The following is a 22,008-nucleotide window of genomic DNA, read 5'->3' as shown; positions in this document are numbered from 1 at the left end:
TGCCATTTCGGTTGCTCCGACCGTTGCCCCGTTTTTGGTGTTTTGCATTCAGGTCGCCAGCGATGATGAAGTTCCCGCACCTCCGGGTGAGTTTTATGATGTCTTTCCGGAGGGCCACTGACGACCCGTCACTGTTGTTGGTTTGCTTGGGGCAGTAGACCGCGATCATGGTAATTGGGCCAAGTGATGTGCTCACCTCCATTCCGATGGCTTCGATTGTTTTCAGCTGGAAGTTTGGTAGCAGCCGACAACTGATGTTCCGTCTTGCAGCGATGGCCACTCCCCCACCCCCATAGCAGGTGCGGTCACGTCTGACGAGCCGGAAGTCGGGAAGGAATACGTTCAGTTCGGGCTTCAAGTGCGTCTCGGTGATAGTAGTAATGTCGATCCTTGGTGTTGAGGTAATCGAGTATATTTGTTCGTCAGCGTGCAAGCGTTTCAATTTGCTATTTTTATAGCTTCACGGTTCATACATGGTGACGAGAGATAAGGCAGCATGAAGCTGTTCAGATCGAGTCTAGTTCCTCCGATCTAAACGGAGATTCGTCAACTGAATCGCATGAGGCCACACGGGCTTACGATATCCAGGTGGGCATACGATATTCCAGGGCAGAAACTTGATTTGGCAGGGCTGCAGCAGTGAAGTGATGCTGAGCTGAGGGGGCGGCTCGTTGATTGTTGAAGGGGAAGCGGTGGGAGATTTAGGACCAGGTGACGAGGCTGGATTGCCGGGTATTGTTCATCCGTGATGGCTTTTAGTGTACGTTTGTTTCGATGCTGGCCTGGCTGCTTGCTAGTAGCCACCTTCTTTCTGATGTTGATGTATTCCGTTCGCTTGGGGCAGTCCCGAGCAGTGGTACGGTGCGTACCGCCGCAATTCACGCACTTCGGCTTGGTGTCATCAGTTTGAGCACACTTGTCGAAGCGTGGTTTCATATAACAATCCTTCGTGCCATGGCCGAAGGAGCGGCAACTTGTGCATTGGGTCACATCACGGTGTTGTGGTTTGTAGGATTCCCAGTAGATAAAACCCTGAAACAGGTCACGTATGTTGCTCCACAGCTCAACAAGGGTGGTAGAGCCCTTCGCGAAGTGGACCAGAAACAATTGGTCACGATAGTTAGTATTGGGCATAGGTCGTCAATTCATTGGTTGGAGTGCCTCTGGTTTTCATCTGAGCCTCACTAGTTCATCTTTCACGGCAGCCGCTTCGTACGACGGCAGTCCCCGTAAAACAACCTTCAATGGTTTCACCGAAGGCAAATCGTGGGTGTAAAACTCCACCGTACTATTCTTCAGTCCGACCGACTTGTACTGCTGTAGGCTGGAGCACATGATCTTTGTTCCTGCGATACAGATCTTGAATCGCGGGAACAATTTGAGTTTTGCCCTAAGCTTGGCGACGTCCTTCATCGGAGTAAACAGCGGGGGACCATTTTGCTATGGAGACTAAATGTGATCAAAACAGATTTTCTTTCGAAGTCTCATATGGTTTGATAGATCTTATGATTAGTTTTGACTCAAATAAGGTTCTGACAATGTCCTCGAAGGCACTCGGAACATGTCTGATGAGGTCATAGGGTTATTGGCTTTGCCAATCTCTAATTGAATGTAATTATTCTAATGGAGCCTTTTTTACCATTTTATTCGCTGTCTCGCAATGTTTTGAGACTCTCTGAGAGAGGCAACACGTGTTTATTTCACAGTTAATCGTGGTAATTTTGAATTAAACAGTTGGAAGCTTGACCTCAGACGTTAAGCGGTCATGGATCTTTTAACAACTACGATCGGAACTGGAGGCTGTAAAAGACGAAGATGTTCTTCGGCCTCAATTGGTCATCCTCATTTATAGGACGGCAAGGAGAGTCATATTGTCTTATTATTGTAGTGTATGTTGCCCAATTCTTGCGGTGCATTTTGCCTCTTTGCCCCTTTTTTGTAGTGCATTTTGCCCCAGCATGGGTGAATTTTACCCCGATTAGCGGCATTGCCAAAATATTTTATCAATTTCTTAAATCACTTTTTAAGGTACATTTTCAAAGTTTTCATGTAAAGGCTCACGCCTTAGCACGCCGCTAGCACGCCTCTAGTGTTGGGAATCAACAATCTTTGCTAGAGGTTTGTTTACACTTCTATAGAGAATAACTGGTGCAAGTTTGATCGAAGTAGTCAATCGCGTTCAGAAGTAACGTCAAATGGAACTCGAAAGAAGAAAAAATATTGTGCTCAAACACCTGGAAAATCCGGAGTAGTCCGGTTCTAAGCTGGCTAAAGTGCTGAAGATGCCGAAAACAACAGTTTGTTGAGTGCTCAAAACCTACAAGGAAACAAGTGTGGAACCCAAGTAGCATTGCAAGCTTTATAGAGGTTTTGTACCATTCTACAAACCTAAATCGTGGTCTACAGAACAGTCATAAAACCAAAATTGTTACTTGGGAAAGGACTCAGCTGACCTACGAAAAAAACTGGAACCAAGGATCGTCAGCTGCGCAGCAAGGTGTTGAGGTGCGTTAGGCCAACCCCGGCCAATTGTCATAATTCTTTATCCTGTAACTTATGCAACGTTTCCTGAACATTTATAAAACTCCTTTAAATTTTAAAAATTTTCCCCTGCTCTAAGAAGTTCCCTGAATTAATTCCAAATTCCATATTTATTCCATCTCTGGTAATCGTACGAAGATCTCTGAACATCTTGGCTCTTCAGGAAAGACAATTATCATCTACAATTATTCTTGAACAGCTGGAAAGTTCCTTGAAATATAACGAAGTTCCCAAAACCTCCAAGAAGATCATTGAGCTTTTTTAAAGAAAGATCGCTGACAAACTGCAACGAAGTTCCCTAAACTGAAGTAAGGATCCCTGAAATTCTTAGAAGCTTACTGAACTATTGTTCTTCTACAAAATTCCCTGAACTTTTTTTCCGGAGATGAACCAGCCTGCGGCTGAAAATCTACTAAATAGAGTGTTGACGATAGACGTCTTGCCGCACTAGAAGGACTTTCTTCGCTAGTAGATCACTAGCACCGAGACGAACTCTGCAGTAATAACTGCCCAAAACTGAGTCACCGATCACTAAGTCCCTTCTTACGGGGGGACTTTAATGCACACTCGATCACTTTGTCATCGACCGACCAGAGAAACAGACGACGTAAGTTCTGCTTTCTTCAACGTGTATTTTGTAACTGAACTATTTACATAAATTTGCTCGTCCCTTACCTCCTACTGTGGTAGTGACCATCGGCTATCTATCGGTCGATATCGTAATATAAAGTTCTCTCCCTCTCTCTGCTCGCAATTCAATAACAGTCTGTATCATTTGGAATGGTAATTCAACACTTAACTAATTGGATTGATATTTACAAAATCTTATTCCTATCTCCAACATTCCGGCCACCTTGAAATATGGAATGTTTCAATGTTTCTTAATACTACTATTTACAAATTCGTTCCGTTTAACTATTCACTGTCGAGGCTCCGATTCTGCATTATACCGCATTCGCTGGCTTAATGGTGACCGTATGATCATTTTTCCCAGATTGATTCAACGGACGTATGGGATGACGGTGGATTCCTCGAAGTAGACCGGGAATAAGAAAAAACACCAGGTAGATCATTCAAGGCAAATATATATACTTGGACCTGCAATAACCTGTGCAATGCGCAGGTGCGCATCGAGCAATTTCTCCCATAATGGGTTGCTCTACCTGGCTAGTTGATTGATGTAGGTTGTGACGAAGGAAGTAAGGCGATTCGTGCTACGGAACGCACGACTTCTTTAGATGAGGCTGTGCGGAGAGTCACCACTCGGACGACGCCATCTTTTCCAGGATGAAGCTTCACGATTTTCCCCAGCGGCCAGTTTGCAGGTGGAACGTTGTCTTCCTTGATGATGACGATGACACCGACATCAATGGTGACAGGTGGATTGCAACCCTTGGATGCACGGGATTGTAACTGTTGTAAGTATTCCGGATACCAACGGGACCAGATTTGCTGCACACGCTTCTGGGTCAATTCCCAGTGATTCAAGCGATTATCCGATGTCTCCTTCCAATTCAAATCAGGAACCGCTTGAAGATTACTTCCAACTAGGAAGTGTCCTGGAGTCAAGACGTCAAGGTCGGTGGGGTCCTCCGGAATTGGTGTGAGGGGTCGAGAGTTAAGACACATCTCGACTTGCGCCAATAAGGTCAGAAGATCTTCATAAGCTATATTGACATTACCGATCGCCTTCAGAAGGTGTGTCTTCGCCGATTTGACTGCGGCCTCCCAGAGACCTCCGAAGTGTGGTGCTCGGGGCGGAATGAACTTCCACGAGATTTCGTTGCATGAACACCAGTCGAAAATTTGTTCACGATCGGAAGTTTCGACCTTCAGCATGCGGTAGATCCTGTTAAGAGCATGCGAAGCACCTTTGAAGGTAGTTGCATTGTCGGAATGGAGTTCGACGACCTTTCCTCGACGGGCGACTAGGCGACGGAGTGCAGCTAGAAAAGCAGTGGTTGTTAAGTCGCTAACCAGCTCAATATGGACAGCCCTGGTTGAGAAGCAGACGAAAATTGCCACGTACACTTTGGTGGGGCCACGCTTTCGAATTGCAGACTTTACGTAGAATGGTCCACAATAATCGACACCGCACACGGAAAACGGACGCGTCGGCGAAACTCGCGATACCGGCAGAACGGCTGTGCTCTGCTGGACTAGAGTGGGCTTGGATCGAAAACAAGTGTGGCATTGGTGGTAAACGGACTTGACAAGATTTCTACCGCCGAGGATCCAGAACTTCTGGCGAAGAGTGGCTAACAGGAGTTGTGGACCTGCGTGCAGTAGTCTTACGTGGTAACTGCTAGCCAGCAGAGTAGCTAGCGGATGTTTGGCGGACAACGCGATTGGATATTTGATCACGTCGGACAGCGTGGCATTACGTAGACGACCACCAACGCGGAGGGTACCAGCTTCATCTACGAACGGTGTTAACCATTTCAGTGCTAATGATTTGGCGACACGGTCGCCGTTTGAGAGATCTGACAGCTCCTCAGCGAAACTATCGCACTGTGCTAAGCGGCAGAGTAGTTGTTCGGCGTATTGTAGCTCGGCAGTGTTCAGTGGTAGAACGGACGATGCTTTATCTCGGACGCTCATGTTCAACGTAAGAGAATCCGACCCGGAACGACGCAGCTGTGCCCGATCCTGCAATCGCTGCAGATAGCGACCGCAGTATGCTACTACTCGTTGTAGTTTTCTGTAACGAGAGTAACGTGAAAACAAATCCTCGCAGAAGTTGGTTTGTGCAGTGGCCATTGCCACGATCGGAGCCTTGCGCCCTTCTTCAGATGCCGTGGAGGAACATTCTTGATCGATGATGGTCTTTGGCCAGTGATCAGAAGTGTGCTCGAGCCAAGACGGACCATTCCACCAACGAGATGAATTCAGGATATCCGACGGATTTAGGCCACGCGAAATGTCATCTGCGGGATTCTCGGAACCGGCGATGTGCCTCCAGTGTTGTATGTTCGTAGTGGTCTGGATCTTAGACACTCGGTTAGCAACGAATGTCTTCCATCGATTTGGAGAGGCACGTAGCCACTGTAGAACGGTACTGGAATCTGACCAGAAATTGGCGGTGGCCTTGATCTTCAACGACGCGTCGATCTTCTTGTATAATTGAGTGGCTAAATGTGCGGCGCACAACTCTAGCCTGGCGATGGAGTGGTGTGTAGACAGTGGTGCTACCTTTGACTTTGACGTCAACAAATGTACGTGAATTCCATTCGCAGATTCCGAACGTACGTAACAGCATGCACCATACGCGACAGTGGATGCATCGGCAAAAAATGCAGCTGAACAGTACCACCTCCGGAAGAAAGCACTAGACGAGGAACACGGACTTCACCGAGAATATGGAGTGTGGTGTGAAACTGCTTCCATTCATGTTGTTGCTTTTCTGGCAGCGGGGAGTCCCACTCACAAGAAACTCCGTCTCGTTTTAACGACCATAGACGCTGCATGAATAGCTTCGCCTTTGTTATTACCGGACCCAACAATCCTAGTGGGTCGAATATCTGGGCGATGTATGACAACACTTTGCGTTTAGTGAGGGTAGCAGCAGGAAGGGGTATTTCCACTTTGAAACGGAGATTGTCTGCCTTCGGATCCCATAATATGCCAAGCGTGGAGATTGTCTGTTCATCTTGGAGATGATGGAGAGAATGAATGGCCAAATCTTCTGGCGGAACGTCCTGTAGTACTTCACGGGAACTTGATGCCCATTTCTTTAACGTGAACCCAGCGGAACCGAGCATGGCGCTTACTTGTCGACGGAGGGTTATGGCAGATGCTACGTCCGGAGCCCCAGATAACAAATCGTCGACGTAAAAATCTTCTACAACAGAATCAACTGCAGCAGGATACAATTCTCCATGATCCTTGGCAATCTGCTGGAGTGTTTTCGTTGCCAGGTACGGAGCACTAGCCGTACCGTATGTGACGGTCTGTAATTCGAATGTAGCGATGGGGTCGGATGGAAGTCTGCGATATCGTATACGTAGGAATGGAAGGTCGTCGGGATGATGCAACACTTGCCTGTACATCTTTTCGACATCTGCTACAAATGCGATGAGTCGCGTTCGGAACCTCATGTAGATCGTGTAGAGGTCTTGCTGAACCACCGGTCCAACAAGCAGGGTATCGTTTAAGGAGTGGCCTGATGAAGTCTTACATGATGCGTCGAAGACTACCCTGACCTTTGTGGTCGTGCTAGACTCTTTAAAGACGACGTGATGCGGAATGTAGCAGTGTGGATCTTGGTCATTAACCGGCTCTGGGACTTCCTTCCTGTGGCCAAGTTGTAAATACTCCTCCATGAACCGATGATACGAGTCCTTGGTTGCGGGATCTCGTTCAAGTCGATGTTCCAGGCTCAGAAATCGTCTATCTGCAATTGATCTGGATTCGCCGAGAACCTTTTCAGGGTCTTCAACCCTTGGGAGACGCACGATATATCTTCCTTTGGAATCGCGCGTAGTAGTTGTCGAATACAGCTCCTCACATCGACCTTCTTCTACAGATCGAACTGGCTCGGATGGAATCGTCTCCATGTCCCAAAACTTTTGTAGAGCAGTTTCCAGACGATCGTCAGCGGTAGATAGATAGCAGAAATGTGGTATACAGGTAGCCGAGCGAGATGCGGGACCAGTGACCGCCCAACCAAATGAAGTTTCGACTACCCACGGCAGACCTTCACCAAGAGAAATCTTCCGTCCCGTGTGGAGTTCCCAATAAGTTTCACTCCCGATGACAAGATCAACACTTCCGGGAATACTGAACTGGGGATCTGCTAGCTTCACATTCGGAATCTTCCATGCCGAAATATCAATCGGCGTTGTTGGAAGCTCCGATGACGGCTGCTTCAGTACTAAAAACTGCAATTTCATCGAGATCGTTCGATCTCCCGACTCGATGGTTGCGGTAATGGCACTACTGACCTTTTGTGTGGATGATCCGATGCCTGCAACGGACACGTTCACAGTTGATCGGCGACTGTAGAGATTCTTAGCCAGTGGTTTCGAAATGAAGTTCGACATCGATGCCGAATCGAGGAGAGCTCGGGCCTTGTGCATTTTACCGTGATCGTCGATGATGTTGATGACAACCGTTTCCAACAATGTCATGGTGCATGCAGTTTGGACTGCCATGCTGACTTGGCGGGAGCCAGGGGATTCCACGATTTGTGACGTGGAAGGAAGCGGCTGTTGAACTGAGGAAGCTGTTGGGACAGCTGAAATCGATGACACGGTAGATGACACAGCTGAACTAGTTTGAATGGCTGGTGTCGCAGATACCTTTGCCGGAGCGGGATCGTGCAGAAGCGAGTGATGTTTCTCGTGACAAGTACGGCATGTAAATTTGGAACCACACTTCTTGGACTGGTGACCGAAGCTGAGGCAGTTCCAACACAATCGTTTCTGGGAAACTATCTCTCGTCGTTGACCGACGTTCTTTCCAAGAAACGCTGGACAGGATCGTAGCGAATGATTGTCCGAACATGAAAGCGGACACGGGTAACTCGGAGCAGATGTGGATTGTCTGGTCCGACGGAGTTGAGAATGCGAACCCGTTGGTACAGAAATTCGATCATCTCATCGTACTTTACATCTTCCTTTTGGCTAGTTTTCTCCTCCCACGCACGTAGTGTTGCATGATCCAGTTTATACAAGAGAAGCTGGGATAATGGCAAGTCCCAGTGATCTACCGGTTCATCAAGTTTGGCTAGAGTACGAACATGGCGTTGATAATCGTCAACCAACCCATGGATGCGTGTCGCACACTCCTGCTTAACTGCTGGTAAATCATACAGAGCCTTAAAGAGTTGCTTCTTCAGGTACTTGCGGTTGTCGTACCGCTTCATCAATGCGTCCCATGTCGTAGCGTAGCTGTCAGCCTGAATGTCCACAGATTCGAATGGCTTCTTGGCACTGCTTTCAAGAGACTGGAGCAGATACTGAAGTTTAGCGACCGTGGGAATGTCACCGTTTACGTGGACCATCGACGTAAATGTGTCGCGGAAAGAAATCCAACGCGAGAAGTCACCGTTGAACTTAGGCAGGTCGATCTTGGGTAGACGTAGGTGAAAGCTTGGTTGGTGTTGTTGTGAAGCTAAGATCGAATCATTCAGTGTCGAATGATTACTACCTCCAGTGCGCTTTGAAAGTAGGAAGCCCTTTGCCTGGCAGTACCGCTGCTCGAAATTTACACGTTCATTGATGTGTGTGTCCAGATTCTCCGAGTTGTCCAACTTCTCTATCACGTCCTGGCAGTCCATGAAATTTACATTCAGCTTGTCCAGTGATTCAATTCGCACACACAGTTGACAGGCATCACGACCGTGGTCAAACTCACGAATGAACCGCTCTAGAGCATCTAATATTTTTAGAAGACCTTTCCGCTGCGTTAGGCGGTCAGCCAATAGCTTCTCCTCTTTGGCAGGCATCGCGAAAGAAAGCGAACGGAAACGGTAGTTTAATCGAAACGAAAAATCCTTCCCGACGCGAACTAACCGTTTCTACGCGGAACCGACACGGCGAGGGTGATACACAATCGAACGAAATATCTCCTTCCCGACGCGGTGTAAAAACCCTTCACGACGGTAGATATCGACGGAAGTGAGTCGTTTTTAAATCGAATCGATCTCTCCTTCCCGTCGCAAACGAACCCACTTCTTCGCGGTCTCGCAAATCGAGGGCGCGAACGGTTTTCCACTCGATTCGCGGTCGTATAAACCACCAAGCCACAATAGCAAATAGAAAAGCTACCCACTTTCTTATGTTCTAACCACGGATATTGCTAGCCACATGCACTAGTATGGAACAGACTCACCGAGAGCAATCCTGGGGATCGGATGCTTTCCAAAAGGGCTCAGCGAAATTGCGCCAAGTAGTTCCAATGGTGCCAGTGAGCGATGGCGTCCAACAGCGTCGCCAAGTGAAGCTAGCAAACGTTGATTATGGCAGCGGCGTGATGGCGATGCAGGGTCATTCACCACCATACAAAGGCAACGTACGATGCAAAATGGCCAGGAACAGTTTCCAATCTTCTACTCCAAATAGAGTAACACACGGCTTTGTGCACTCTCAAGCGCAAATTAGTTCGTCACACAAAATACACGCACTAACAGTTTGCCGACGGCAGAAAGTGTTTCGAACGATTTGATTTCGTTTTTCACCCGCGATCAAAACACTAGAAGCGATAGTCACTATCGTTCACCCAAATACCGTCACAAGATCGTATGCGCTAATCAAATTATCTCCCACTGCTGCCGAAAAGTACCCGACTTGGTACTATCCCCACTGCGCGAAGCAAAAGCACGAAATGCGCTGATTGATTGAAATTCTTCTCCACACCACTGAGGATCACCTGGCTTGATAATACCCCACAGCGCACACGCACTTTGTTCGTACAGAATCGCAAATTTTGAAAAACGCAATGGCAGCAACACCGATGACCAGTGCACGTTTGGTCAGCAAAATGGTCACTTTTACACCCCGCGAAAGCTTTCTCGGTATGAATTGCCTTCTATCCGGCTCGAAGGACCAATGTTGACGATAGACGTCTTGCCGCACTAGAAGGACTTTCTTCGCTAGTAGATCACTAGCACCGAGACGAACTCTGCAGTAATAACTGCCCAAAACTGAGTCACCGATCCTTCTTACGGGGGGACTTTAATGCACACTCGATCACTTTGTCATCGACCGACCATAGAAACAGACGACGTAAGTTCTGCTTTCTTCAACGTGTATTTTGTAACTGAACTATTTACATAAATTTGCTCTTCCCTTACCTCCTACTGTGGTAGTGACCATCGGCTATCTATCGGTCGATATCGTAATATAAAGTTCTCTCCCTCTCTCTGCTCGCAATTCAATAACAGTCTGTATCATTTGGAATGGTAATTCAACACTTAACTAATTGGATTGATATTTACAAAATCTTATTCCTATCTCCAACATAGAGATAATAATAATAATAATAATCCCTGAACTTTTTACGCAGTTCCTCAAAATGTTACGAAATTCGCAAAACATCTACAAAGTTTGCTGTACATCTACGTTTCTTCTTGCATTTCCACGAAGTTTCACGAACGATTTTTTTTAATTTGTACGTAATTTCCACAACTATTCCAAGTTCATGAGGCTTCAAAAAGTGCCCTGAGGTTCCCGATCAATAATGAGCTGCCCTGAAATAAAATAATGTTCCCTTAACTTCTACGAAGCTCTCCAAACTTAAATAAATTTTCCACTTCTACGTAGTTTTCAGAATTTTTCCACGTTTCTTGTTTCTACTAAGTTTCTTTAATTTCTTCTATGTTCCCTAAACTTCTTAGAAGTCTTTGAAGTTTTACGAAGTTCCCAGAAGTTGCGAAAATACCATATGCTCATGGCCAATTTGTAGAGCCTGAAGAAGTCTTATTTTGCAATCGATTAAATGTCGATATTGTCTTCGGAGACGAACCAGCCCAGGGCTGAAAGTCTTCTTTATAAAGATATGAAAAAATATCGATATTATATAACTTCTAAAAACTGTTTATTCTAGTCTACAACATAAGAAAAGAAGTCAAGTTAAAGAACTTTAAAGAATCGTTGTTTGTTTTCCAATTTTTTTAATTGCTGTTAAATAGTAACATCGAACTTGACAAGCTTGATAAAATACCGACGAGTCAAAAAAAAAAAACCCAAAATTCTGTCCAGATAATTCTGGCACTCCCATTGCTACGCCAATCATGATTTGGCAAGCGATATGCAGTTGTGGCCTGAAAACAGAACCATTCGTTACATTCTCGACGATGAAATCCCAAGAATCGAAGAATGCCTGAAAAAGCGTGTATTGCCGTTCATCCGCTAGCATAGGGGCAAAGTCATCTTTTGGCCCGATTTGGCCAGCTGCCACTACTCCAAGGTGGTTCTGGAGTGGTATGCTGCCAAGAAGATCAATTTGGTCCCCAAGCTAATGAATCCTCCGAATTGCCCGGAATTCCAACCAATCGAAAAATACTGGGCAATTTCAAAGCAGTTATTTCGACGAAGCGGCGGGGCATTTAAGGACATCCAGCAAATGCGTGTCAAATGGAAGAAATGCGCTGATTCCGTGTCCGTTTCCACTGTGCGGGTGCTTATGGGCTCCATCAAGAGGAAGGTTCGAGATTTCGTTCGAACTGGAGAAATGTAACCATCTAATGCTGTAACTTTGAAGTTTTAATAAAAGTACTATAAGGCAACTGTTAATGGACTTTTAAACTTTTTGGATCACGAATTACAGGTATTGTTGTGTGTACAAATTTACTTTTAGTCAGTCTTTATGTGCACACCAAAAAATTCTGAATTTTACTGGCGATGTAAACATCCATGCATGCAAACATTCATACATGTAAACTTCCTTTTCACGTGAATTAGCAACTTGCAAGAAATGTTGCAAACAAAAGTGGACAGTTGCATACAATATATGGGATATTGCATGACATGTCTCATAAATTTACACGATCTGTAATCTAAATTTGTATGATATATGACGCTCCATTTATGTGCATCATAGTAACGGAAATTTACACTACTTTTTTTTAGCTGTGTGGCGGCGAATGTAAGCAACTTCCTAAATAAAGCTTAAGATAATTTAGGCAATACATACATGTTGCTTTTAATTTTATCGGAAAAAACAAACCTTGATTTACTTAACAGGTGTATTTTTCCCCAGGCACGTTTCTGGTTGTATCATTTCTGTATTGACGTAGTGTTTCCTACACTGAAAATGTTTTTTCGTTAATTCACTTTATCTCATTTCGTAAATAAAGAATCATTCGTATTGTACTTCGTTGGGTACAATGCCAACATTACGCACAATTCGTACGCATGCACTGAATTTTTTACTCACATGAAAACTGCCGATACGAAATTCGTGAACACTACGAAGCCATTCGTTTGTAGTACGAATTACATTCAACAGTCCCCTTATTTTTAGGTGTTCTGTCATTTGAATTTCGCTTCGTGTGAGTGCTTCTCTTACTTCTTGTTTGGTTGTGTGAAAATAGCATCGAAAAAAAATGTGTAGAAATTGATCTTTTAATTAGTATTTAGAGTTCGCTTAAAATGTTCGGTCGTCAGTGGACTAGGCCTAGTTCTCGAATAGCTAGAAACACTCAACATTCGTCATCTTGGGCAAGGCAAAGGAATGCGGTGAGTAAACATTTTCAACCAGCGCTACTAGTTCGGCTTGTAATTTCATTGATGTTTCCCAGGATACCGTTCCAGCACCGTTTTAGATCACATTCCGTTACGAATTACTTCTACAATCACAAGATTGCAACACATTTTGCCCTAATCCATAAGGATAGCTGCAAGTGCCAAGGTGTGGAGTTCCACAGTATCCTTACTGGTGTTCTCAATCAAAAACGTTTCCGGATGTATCAGTTTTTATTGGGGCGCATGGAAATCCGATGTGGACTTGAATAATGGTGAAGATGCTGAAGAAGCAGAAGGCTGATGGATTTGTGGTGGTGATTAGGGTTGGTAATACCGGCACATTTTTTCTAAAACCGGTTTTACGGTATTGAAAATTCTAATACCGGTAAAACCGGTAAAACCGGTATTTGGACGAAGTTCTAAAAGAAATAAAAAGCTGCATAATTTGTATAAAAAGCGTTTATTGGTCAACGATTGAATACAAAAATGCACTATTCAAAGCTTGGCCATGGTCGTTGAAATAACCTTTGAGAACGCAAAGAGCGTTTATCGTATTATCTCCCAAACGAGAACGGAGCTTACTGACAAAGTTTACGGATGCCGAAAATGCTCGTTCACACTCCACTGATGTAGGACGTACAGTGCAAAGGGCATCGTAAATCATCTTCATGTATTTGCCTTTCAAACTCTCTGCATCGTAGTAGGCGAACTCTTGTCGAACAACTTTTGTCAAACTGTTTGGTGACGTTGACGTTGAGCCAGAACTAGAAGCTGCAAACTTCGACTGATGCAACCGTCTTTCAAATTTTTCCTTCACGGTCAAATCATCGTTCTCTGCATCAGCTGCATCGATTGAGTTCCTCTCTTCACTCGATCTCTACATTCATTCCGTTCCCTTCCAAATCAATCAAACGATGTAGTATTTCAATCGACTGCTTTATCAAAGCAGTCCGCGAGGTCTTGAAGAATATTCCAAAGTCATGTGTCATTGTATCGCGGACAGTGCGGTTGCTCATAAATGCAAACAAATCTGCGTAGACGAACCGTCTTTCTGAAATTCTTCCAACAAAAGACTCGAGGAGCTGTTTCGCGATATTTGAAGTTTGTTCCGAGAGCTGCTCTAGCATAAAGTGAAAGTCCACATCAGCTTCATAGATCGTACAATCCTTACGGCACAGCAATTCAACAGAAGCCAGAACTGGTTCCAGTTCTTCTTCGCTAAAACTAATCTTGTTCTTGGTTTTCAAATCGAGCAGAGATTGTTGAACCGCAGTCGTAGAATCGGTGCAACATTGCCTGCAGGCAATTCCATCTTGTTCTGCAGTCAGCAAGCAAACTTATTTCTTTTCCGTGGTCTGCTTTGACATTTTTCTGGAGTACTTCGTCATTTTTCACTGGAGATTTTCTGAAGAGCTTCACTGTATCTCGTACTTTTTTCACCGTTGTACAGTATTCGGGCATAATTGTGTGTTCGTCGTGGTCTGTATTGCCAATCGTGAAAAAATCGGCGTTTCCATCATCGTCATCATCCGTATCTGTGTCAGTATCATTGAATAATGAGGATCATAGTTTCACTAAAATTTTAAGCTAAATTACCTGTGCTCTCTCCGAATTCCATGTAGGCGGCCGGCTTAGATGCTTTCTTGTACACGCAAACCAAAAATCTATTAAAGGGTGATACGGTCAAAATTTGGTCAATATCAACTTGACGTATTTCTGTCAATTTTGCATTTAAAAAACCTGAACACCCCTCATTTTGAAGGTGTGTGTGTGTAGAATGTTGCTCCTATTTTGATTTTGGAATTCACTCTTCAGTTGTCAAAATGCCGTCCAAGCAAGAAGAGCAGCGTATCAAAATTTTGCTCGCGCATCGCGAAAATCCGAGCTACTCGCACGCAAAGTTGGCAAAATCGCTAAAAGTTGCCAAATCAACCGTTACAAATGTAATTAAAGTGATTGGGGAACGTTTGTCGACAGCCAGGAAGTCTGGATCGGGGGGAAATCGAAAACCGGAAGCCACTGAGACGACAAAGAGAGTTGCCGGTAGTTTCAAGCGAAACCCTAACCTCTCTCTCCGAGATGCCGCAAATAAGCTGGGTGTATCGTCTACAACCGTGCATCGAGCCAAAAAACGAGCCGGACTTACAAGAAGGTAGTGACTCCAAATCGCGATGATAAACAAAATACGACGGCCAAAGCGCGATCCCGGAGGCTGTACACGACGATGCTGACGAAGTTTGACTGCGTGGTAATGGACGACGAAACCTACGTCAAAGCCGACTACAAGCAGCTTTCGGGACAGGAGTTTTATACGGCAAAAGGAAGGGGAAAGGTAGCAGATGTTTTCAAGCACATGAAACTGTCAAAGTTCGCAAAGAAATATCTGGTTTGGCAAGCCATCTGTACCTGTGGCTTGAAAAGCAGCATTTTCATAGCTTCCGGGACTGTCAACCAAGAAATTTACGTGAAAGAGTGTTTGAATAAACGTCTGCTGCCTTTCCTGAAGAAACACGGTTGTTCCGTACTATTTTGGCCGGATTTGGCATCTTGCCATTACGGTAAAAAGGCCATGGAGTGGTACGCCGCCAACAACGTGCAGGTGGTTCCCAAGGACAAGAACCCTCCCAACACGCCAGAGCTCCGCCCAATTGAGAAATACTGGGCTATTGTCAAGCGGAACCTAAAGAAGACCAAAAAAACTGCGAAGGGCGAGCAGCAGTTCAAGGCAAACTGGCTTTCTGCGGCGAAGAAGGTGGACAAGGTGGCTGTACAAAATCTGATGGCAGGGGTCAAGCGTAAGGCCCGGCAATTCGGATTTGGAAAAGCGGAAGCCTAACTGAATATTTGTCCTGAATTTTATACTAATTGAACTTGAAAAAGAAATTTAATTTGATATTTTAAATAAACGATTTCACCGATTTACACGCGTTTTCCCTTGACCAAATTTTGACCGTATCACCCTTTACAATGAATGTTAGTTCCGTTTCCTATCATCCTCTGTTCATGAACATCGCAACGAATGTCAGAAATTGACCATGCAAGCGATGTAATGGTTTTTTGTCTTTTTTATTTCGTGTTCTATCTACGCTTTGGGCTATAGCAGTAAGCTTGTAGAACGACGCACATTGTAGAACATTGTAGAACGACGCACACACTTGCCTCCAATCTCTCCAGCAGAAAAAGCATACGAAGTCGAGTATGCGAGAAAATGAGCGCTTCATGTTTGCTATCAGGCTGTCCATATTCAGAAGCATGGAGAGAGCAGTGGAGAAAGCACAGGTCTGATAATCGCAACGTTCGTGGTTCAAGTCCAGTCGGCAATTTGATTCCTATTTTTTTTCGACATATCTAATTTACCTCACTAATAAACTCTACATTTTTCGGTCTCCTATTTTCTTGCATTGGTCCGCAGTTAGGTATATCGCATCCTCGGTTCATGCGGTCTCCACTAATTGTAAGCGAATCTTACATCCCCCGGTTGGGTGTACAAAACGTCGATTACTGCTAAGTGTATTCCATGTGCTAAACATATTTGATGCGTAGCGGGGACCTCGTTGCCAACTTTTTGCATCACCAACGCTCCATCTGTTGTGATAGCCATCACGTCCTTCTCCAGTGATATTCCATACTGTTCCGTTTTCGATGAAAGTAGCTCAACACACCGCTCCGCGTTCATGGATCCATCTACTCTTTGCAGGCCTTGGTTCCACGTTTTGTTGGCAGCATGAGCATTTACATTCATGTAACGTCGATTCCTGTTGGATGTCCCCTCGTCAAACGTGAGACTTAGTTTCCTTCCATCCTTTTTTATGTCTTCGAATTCCTTCCGGTATTCGTTGACGACCTTCTCAAAAAACATTTCCACTCGATGCCTTATACCTTGGTGAGTTCGTGGGATGTCGTTGAAACCACGAGCAACTAACCCTTGCCTTATTTCCTCCGATTTGCATATTGTGTGCAATGAAATTCCGTCCATAGCAGATAGTCGAGCAAGAACAGCATCGATAGGGCAAGCCTTTGAAAAATGTTGAACGATGGTTCTCTTTTTCGCACTGGATCCAGATGTTGATGCAATTTGCTAAGATGTTTCAGACGGGGCAGATGCATTTCGTTTGGCCAATATTATTTCATGTTATGTTCGGAGATGCGCAATTAATCCACCTTCACACTTGATAACTTTATTGCACTTGACACACTTTGCAATTCCTCTGTTCTGTTTTCCTCTTAAGAAATAGTTCCAGGCAGAGTATTCTGGCACTCCTGGCTTCACCTTTTCTTCAAAATCCATTTTGTAATATGTTCTCACGGAATTGGTTCAAAATCAATGTTTCGGACGCTACTTGCCAACTTGTCAACGAAAACGACTACTACACGACTGCGCACTTTTAACCCGAAACATATTCAATCATTCATGCCGTCTCTCTCATTCATTCAGATTCATTGACCAGACCAACAATGACGTTCGTGAGTTATTCGTGTCATCAGAGCTTAACAAACCTTAAGTTCCACCTCTCTCGATACACGCTAACATAACTTCACTCAGACGATTCAAAGAGATTACCCAGATTGGGCATAAAGCGGACTTGGTGGTGTAGTTGGTTAACATGTTCAAAATTAAGAGAGCTGCTTTTTTTTTTTCTTTTAGATTGATTATATTTTTGCAATAAAATACCGAAAATACCGATTTTTGTTTTAGAAAAACCGGTATTTCGGTATTGAAAAACAGCACGGTAATACCGGCAAAACCAGTTTCGGTAAAACCGGTTAACCAACCCTAGTGGTGATAAATAAAGACGTAAGCTTGGAGTGATTATCGATTGCTCGTTTGTTTTATTGGTGACAGTCGATCATACTAGCAACATTTTTCTGTTGTCCTCCCAGATGCTGTTTATAATTTTTTGTTATTGCTGCTGGCGATGATGGTACGGTTGATGTAGATATGATAACAGATGCGTATTAATGATAATAATGATCGGAATCAAAATTCTAGTTCAGGTTGTAGAAGTTGGTTTGAAAGCTCCAAGAAAGCACGAAAGCATGAAATGTTTTCGTACATGCAAAGAAAACCAGAAAGTTATTTATTTTTCTATGAAATTTTCGAGTCCATTCGTATTCCTTTTCGTACAATGTAAGCAGGTTGATTTGTGTTTGTGTTTTTGTTTTTTGTTTTTTTACACGAATGTTTTTTTACACGAATAATTCGTAACGTTTCGTGTAATACACGAATATTATGAAACAAATCATTTTTGTAATTTAGAAGAAATTGTCTTCATGTAAAGTACGAATCTATTTCGTTGCAGATAACAACGAATGGTTTCGTTGATCAACCGAACGCTTATGTTGTATAAACTAAAATTTATTTTCAGTGTAAGGTCATGCAAGCAATGTGCCCACTATTGTGGGCAGCGAAATGGCGTCTAGTAACATCCTAAAACATCACGTCGACATCAGCCTCACGTCACACGACTTGACATGACGTTTGAACATGTTGCCACATCAGTGTTTCCGGGGTTTAGGATTTGTATGATGTTACACCTAAAACGTTATATCGTTGACCACATATATCGGGTAATTTGCCAATAATTTGCAAATCACTGCGCGTACAACCAGAATCAAGAAAAAAGAAATCAAAACATTTGAATTGCAAATTGTAAACTGAAAATGTTCATTTGTTGTTTCATATACACATATATGAATAGACATGTATACCATGTGTATGTAGCATGTAAATTCATTAGAGCTTTACTTATAATCACAACCAGATCAACGCACACCAAGTGTCCATTTTTCTCACGCTTGACTTCATCCCCTCCTTCCAGACGGGACAATTCTTTACACATGCATACAACGCCATGTGTGAGTGTTCATTTTCTGATTCTGCCGTAATGCCAAACAATAAACACATCACTAATGAAATTTCGCAATCTACTTGTTCTTCGCTGTAATCCTTCAACTAGATCTTGCTTATATCCTCGTTCCCATGTCAGATCTCCGACACTTTGTTCCACCAAAGTTCGAACGAAGCCGGCCTAACTTTTTTTTATTTGTTTGTTTGGAATTAAGTGGATGCTGATTAATCTCTTCCACCCTCTTCCTACTATGTAGGCATTCTCATTCGGGCAGAGACACATGTGATTAGAAAATCATGTCAGCAGTGGGACTACAACACATAGGCATAAATCACAATTAAAACACGAGGACTCTCCAGACGTTGTATCCAGTTTTCCAGTGAAAAGGTTACACACCAAGGGTTGAAGGAGGTAGGGAAGCGAAATATTTATTCTGTTCCAGGCCACGAACCTCGTAAGTAACGATTGTATCGGTACTCGAACCAACATTCCGTGACGATGCGATAGGCTCGTTGGGTGTACGATATGAGTGGATTGGATATATGGGCATTGTGTGTGTCTCTATCTCTCTCTATAATACGTCAAGTTAGCTAGACAAAGTTGCTACGGCGTGCGTAACATTCCCGCGCACCCTCTCCGTGTCGCTAATTGAAAACACTTTTGTTGATTAGTGTTTGCTTATGCAAAAATATTTTCATTAAATTCAAATTTTAATTAAAATCTTCTTACGGCTGTGTTGCTGCTTGATAGATTCATGAGAGATTTATAGGCATTTCCGAGGGGGGCTACCTTAGATCAGTCGGTAAAGGTGCAGCTATAAAGCAAGGCCATGCTGGAGGCGGCTGGGTTCGATTTCCGGTCCAGTCTTGAAATTTTTCGGGTTGCTAAATTTCTCGACTTCTCTAGGCAATAGAGTATGATTGTACTTGCCAAACAATTAAACTAATGCAACAATGGTACTGGCTTACAAAGCTCTCAATTAACAACAGTGGAAGTGCAAAAAAAAAAAAAAACACTAAGTTTGTGAGCCGCCGTTAAGTCCCAGTAGGGACGTAATTAAAGCCAAAGAAGAAAGCCATTGCAATCGTTTGTGAGTTGCGATCGGTGTCAACGAAAGACTTATGTGTGAAACCTGATATTCTGAGTGAGGAAATTTCAGAATTGTAACTAACCTTATTATCGCACCAAACTCGTGACCATATGAAAGAATAAAGTGCTAAAAAGCACACGCATAAACAAAATCATGGTACACATGGTTAGGTTCATTCAGGTACACACGATTCATAGAGCATAACAAAAATAAGCGACCTGTTGAATTAAATTTTGGAGAATCTTCAATTAGAATATACCCACGTTCAAAATACTGAATCACAAAAGTGATGATGTTTTTTTATAATTACTTTATTTGTACAGGCTCAATCGAATAAACTTTACAGAGCCGAGTTATCATTTTCGTTATACATTATTACTGTCTTATATTTAAAGTTAAAGGAACTAGACCGGGTACTCGCGGTTGACTATAAAGTGATGATGTGTAGTTTTACTCGCAGAATTCTATCAGATTGCGCAAAATTGCTCGCTATATGTAATGATCCAAGTTTGTGCCATTTTGTCTGATTTTTCAAAATGACGTGTTCGATATTTTTCAATAAATCAAAGCATGAAAACGGCTCATCTAATCGAAATGACGGCTGAGACAAAGTTGTAGTAAATAAGATCATTCTTATAAAATCTGCAATAGCATTTGTTACTGAAATGTAGTACTTTTAGACACTGTTATTTTAGCTAGGAAGAAGTAGGCGATTGTGTTATTTAAACAAGCAGCGAGTCCAAACACATAAAACTGGGTTTCGACAGGGCAAGTCAATTGATCAAGTCAGTTGAATTCAACTGACTTGAACGCGAATTGAACGTGTAAACCATGTCCTTCAACTGACTTGATCAACTCACTTGAATAGAAAAAAGTTGAACCAGTCTCACCTGTTCAAGCCAATTGAATTCAACTGAGTTGATCATTTGTCTTGCCTAGTCTAAACCCACCTTAGAGCAATCAACGGTACAGACAAAACGGTGCTACTACTAACATGACAAACTCGCTCTGTAACAGAGCTCGATCGAAGTGGTAGAAGGATAATGATTTATTGCTTGCCTGCATTGTTGCAATACAGGGGAAATGGATGTAATGTCGGCCTAAACGCCCATAATTTGGGCCCATACATAAATTCAGCAATCGACTAAATTTTCAATAGTGACCAAAAATATCCATTAGTATCGTCCCAATGACACGTTCATCATGATAAAATTGATAAATAGCAGATTTTTAGCGATGGGCCCAATCTTAGATACATAGGCCAACATTAGAGCCATTTCCCCTATATGGAAATATGCATTTATGATTGATTTATAATCAGATGAATCTCACCAAATTCTGCCTCTGAAAGAGCATCGGTTTGTTCACTCTCGGTAATCGATAAAATCTTCTGCGTTGTTTTTACAACCGAACACAACATTTTGAATCACATGCAAAGTTTTTCATTTGCACCGAATTTTTGCCTATCACCTCATTCGCGTCCATCCTCCGGAAGGCAGAACGCCAGCACCAAGAAAAGAAAAAAATACCCGGTAAAACTCTGTTGAATCTGGAGGCCATAGCGAGTTTCAGCAGCAGCAGTAAGTCCCAAGGTGAGCAGCAAGGACACCAAGGAGAGCTAGGCCTTATGCAAAGCCAGATGTTCACACCGAAATCCAGCAGTAGCACACCCCAAGAAGGATTGCAGCTTGGAGGTCAGGAGGAGGATCAATGAACTCCATGACTTCGTCAAGGATAAGAGCAAATCCGCCATGATTGCTGCCGAACGGGAACAGGATGCGCTGAGGACGAGATCCGTGACTGCCGAAAGGGCGCTGATCGAGGCCAAGGAGAAAGCATGTCACTGAAGTTATCCAGTACCATACCATCCAGCATGTACTAATTTGTAGTACATGAAGCCATCCAGTACTATACCATCTAGAATGCATCATAAATCAACTATTGCATACTTCACGGCGTAAATGGAGCAATTGTGCTAAATTAACTTTTAAATCAAAATTTACAACCATTAATGATATTACATATAATTTAACCATGTATGGTGGGAAAACCATTGACAAACCATTCCAGTTCTTCGCCTAGAATATTCTAGAATATCTAAACAAGACATTTAAACATTAAGACATCTTGGCTAATTGTTTTGAAATTGTTTGATTGATTTTTTTTACTTCAAAGAGGAGTTCTTCAAAGAAATTTGAAAATGTTTGCACAAATACTTGCTGGATGGGAATACTGAGTCAAATATAATTCAAGTGATTTATTCAGAGTATTCAGCAATATCTTAAGAAGACATTTGTATGCTTAAACATCATGGCTAATTGTTTTGAAATTGTCTGATAGA

At 43.3% G+C, this 22,008-nt stretch overlaps 2 protein-coding genes across 2 annotated transcripts; both read right to left on the bottom strand.

The window, feature by feature from the left end:
• Nucleotides 1-1,170: 1,170 nt before the first annotated feature.
• On the bottom strand, nucleotides 1,171-7,670 carry LOC135717612 (uncharacterized). Its single transcript, XM_065239737.1, has 3 exons — nucleotides 6,312-7,670; nucleotides 3,769-5,523; nucleotides 1,171-1,440 (listed from the first exon to the last, which is right to left on the bottom strand). The coding sequence occupies exons 1-3, from the start codon at nucleotides 7,668-7,670 to the stop codon at nucleotides 1,171-1,173; spliced, it is 3,384 nt and encodes a 1,127-aa protein (XP_065095809.1).
• A 302-nt stretch (nucleotides 7,671-7,972) lies between these two features.
• LOC135717611 (uncharacterized) lies at nucleotides 7,973-8,989 on the bottom strand. Its single transcript, XM_065239736.1, has one exon. The coding sequence runs from the start codon at nucleotides 8,987-8,989 to the stop codon at nucleotides 7,973-7,975; it is 1,017 nt and encodes a 338-aa protein (XP_065095808.1).
• Between the last annotated feature and the right edge of the window lie 13,019 nt (nucleotides 8,990-22,008).

The sequence above is a fragment of the Ochlerotatus camptorhynchus genome, unplaced genomic scaffold (genome assembly GCF_037179485.1).
Source record: "Ochlerotatus camptorhynchus isolate MF236.1 unplaced genomic scaffold, CSIRO-AGI_Acam_v1.1 ptg000062l, whole genome shotgun sequence".
Classification (NCBI taxonomy): domain Eukaryota; kingdom Metazoa; phylum Arthropoda; class Insecta; order Diptera; family Culicidae; genus Ochlerotatus; species Ochlerotatus camptorhynchus.
Note: the sequence above shows the minus strand (reverse complement) of the source record. Positions and strands in the feature narration are given on the sequence as shown.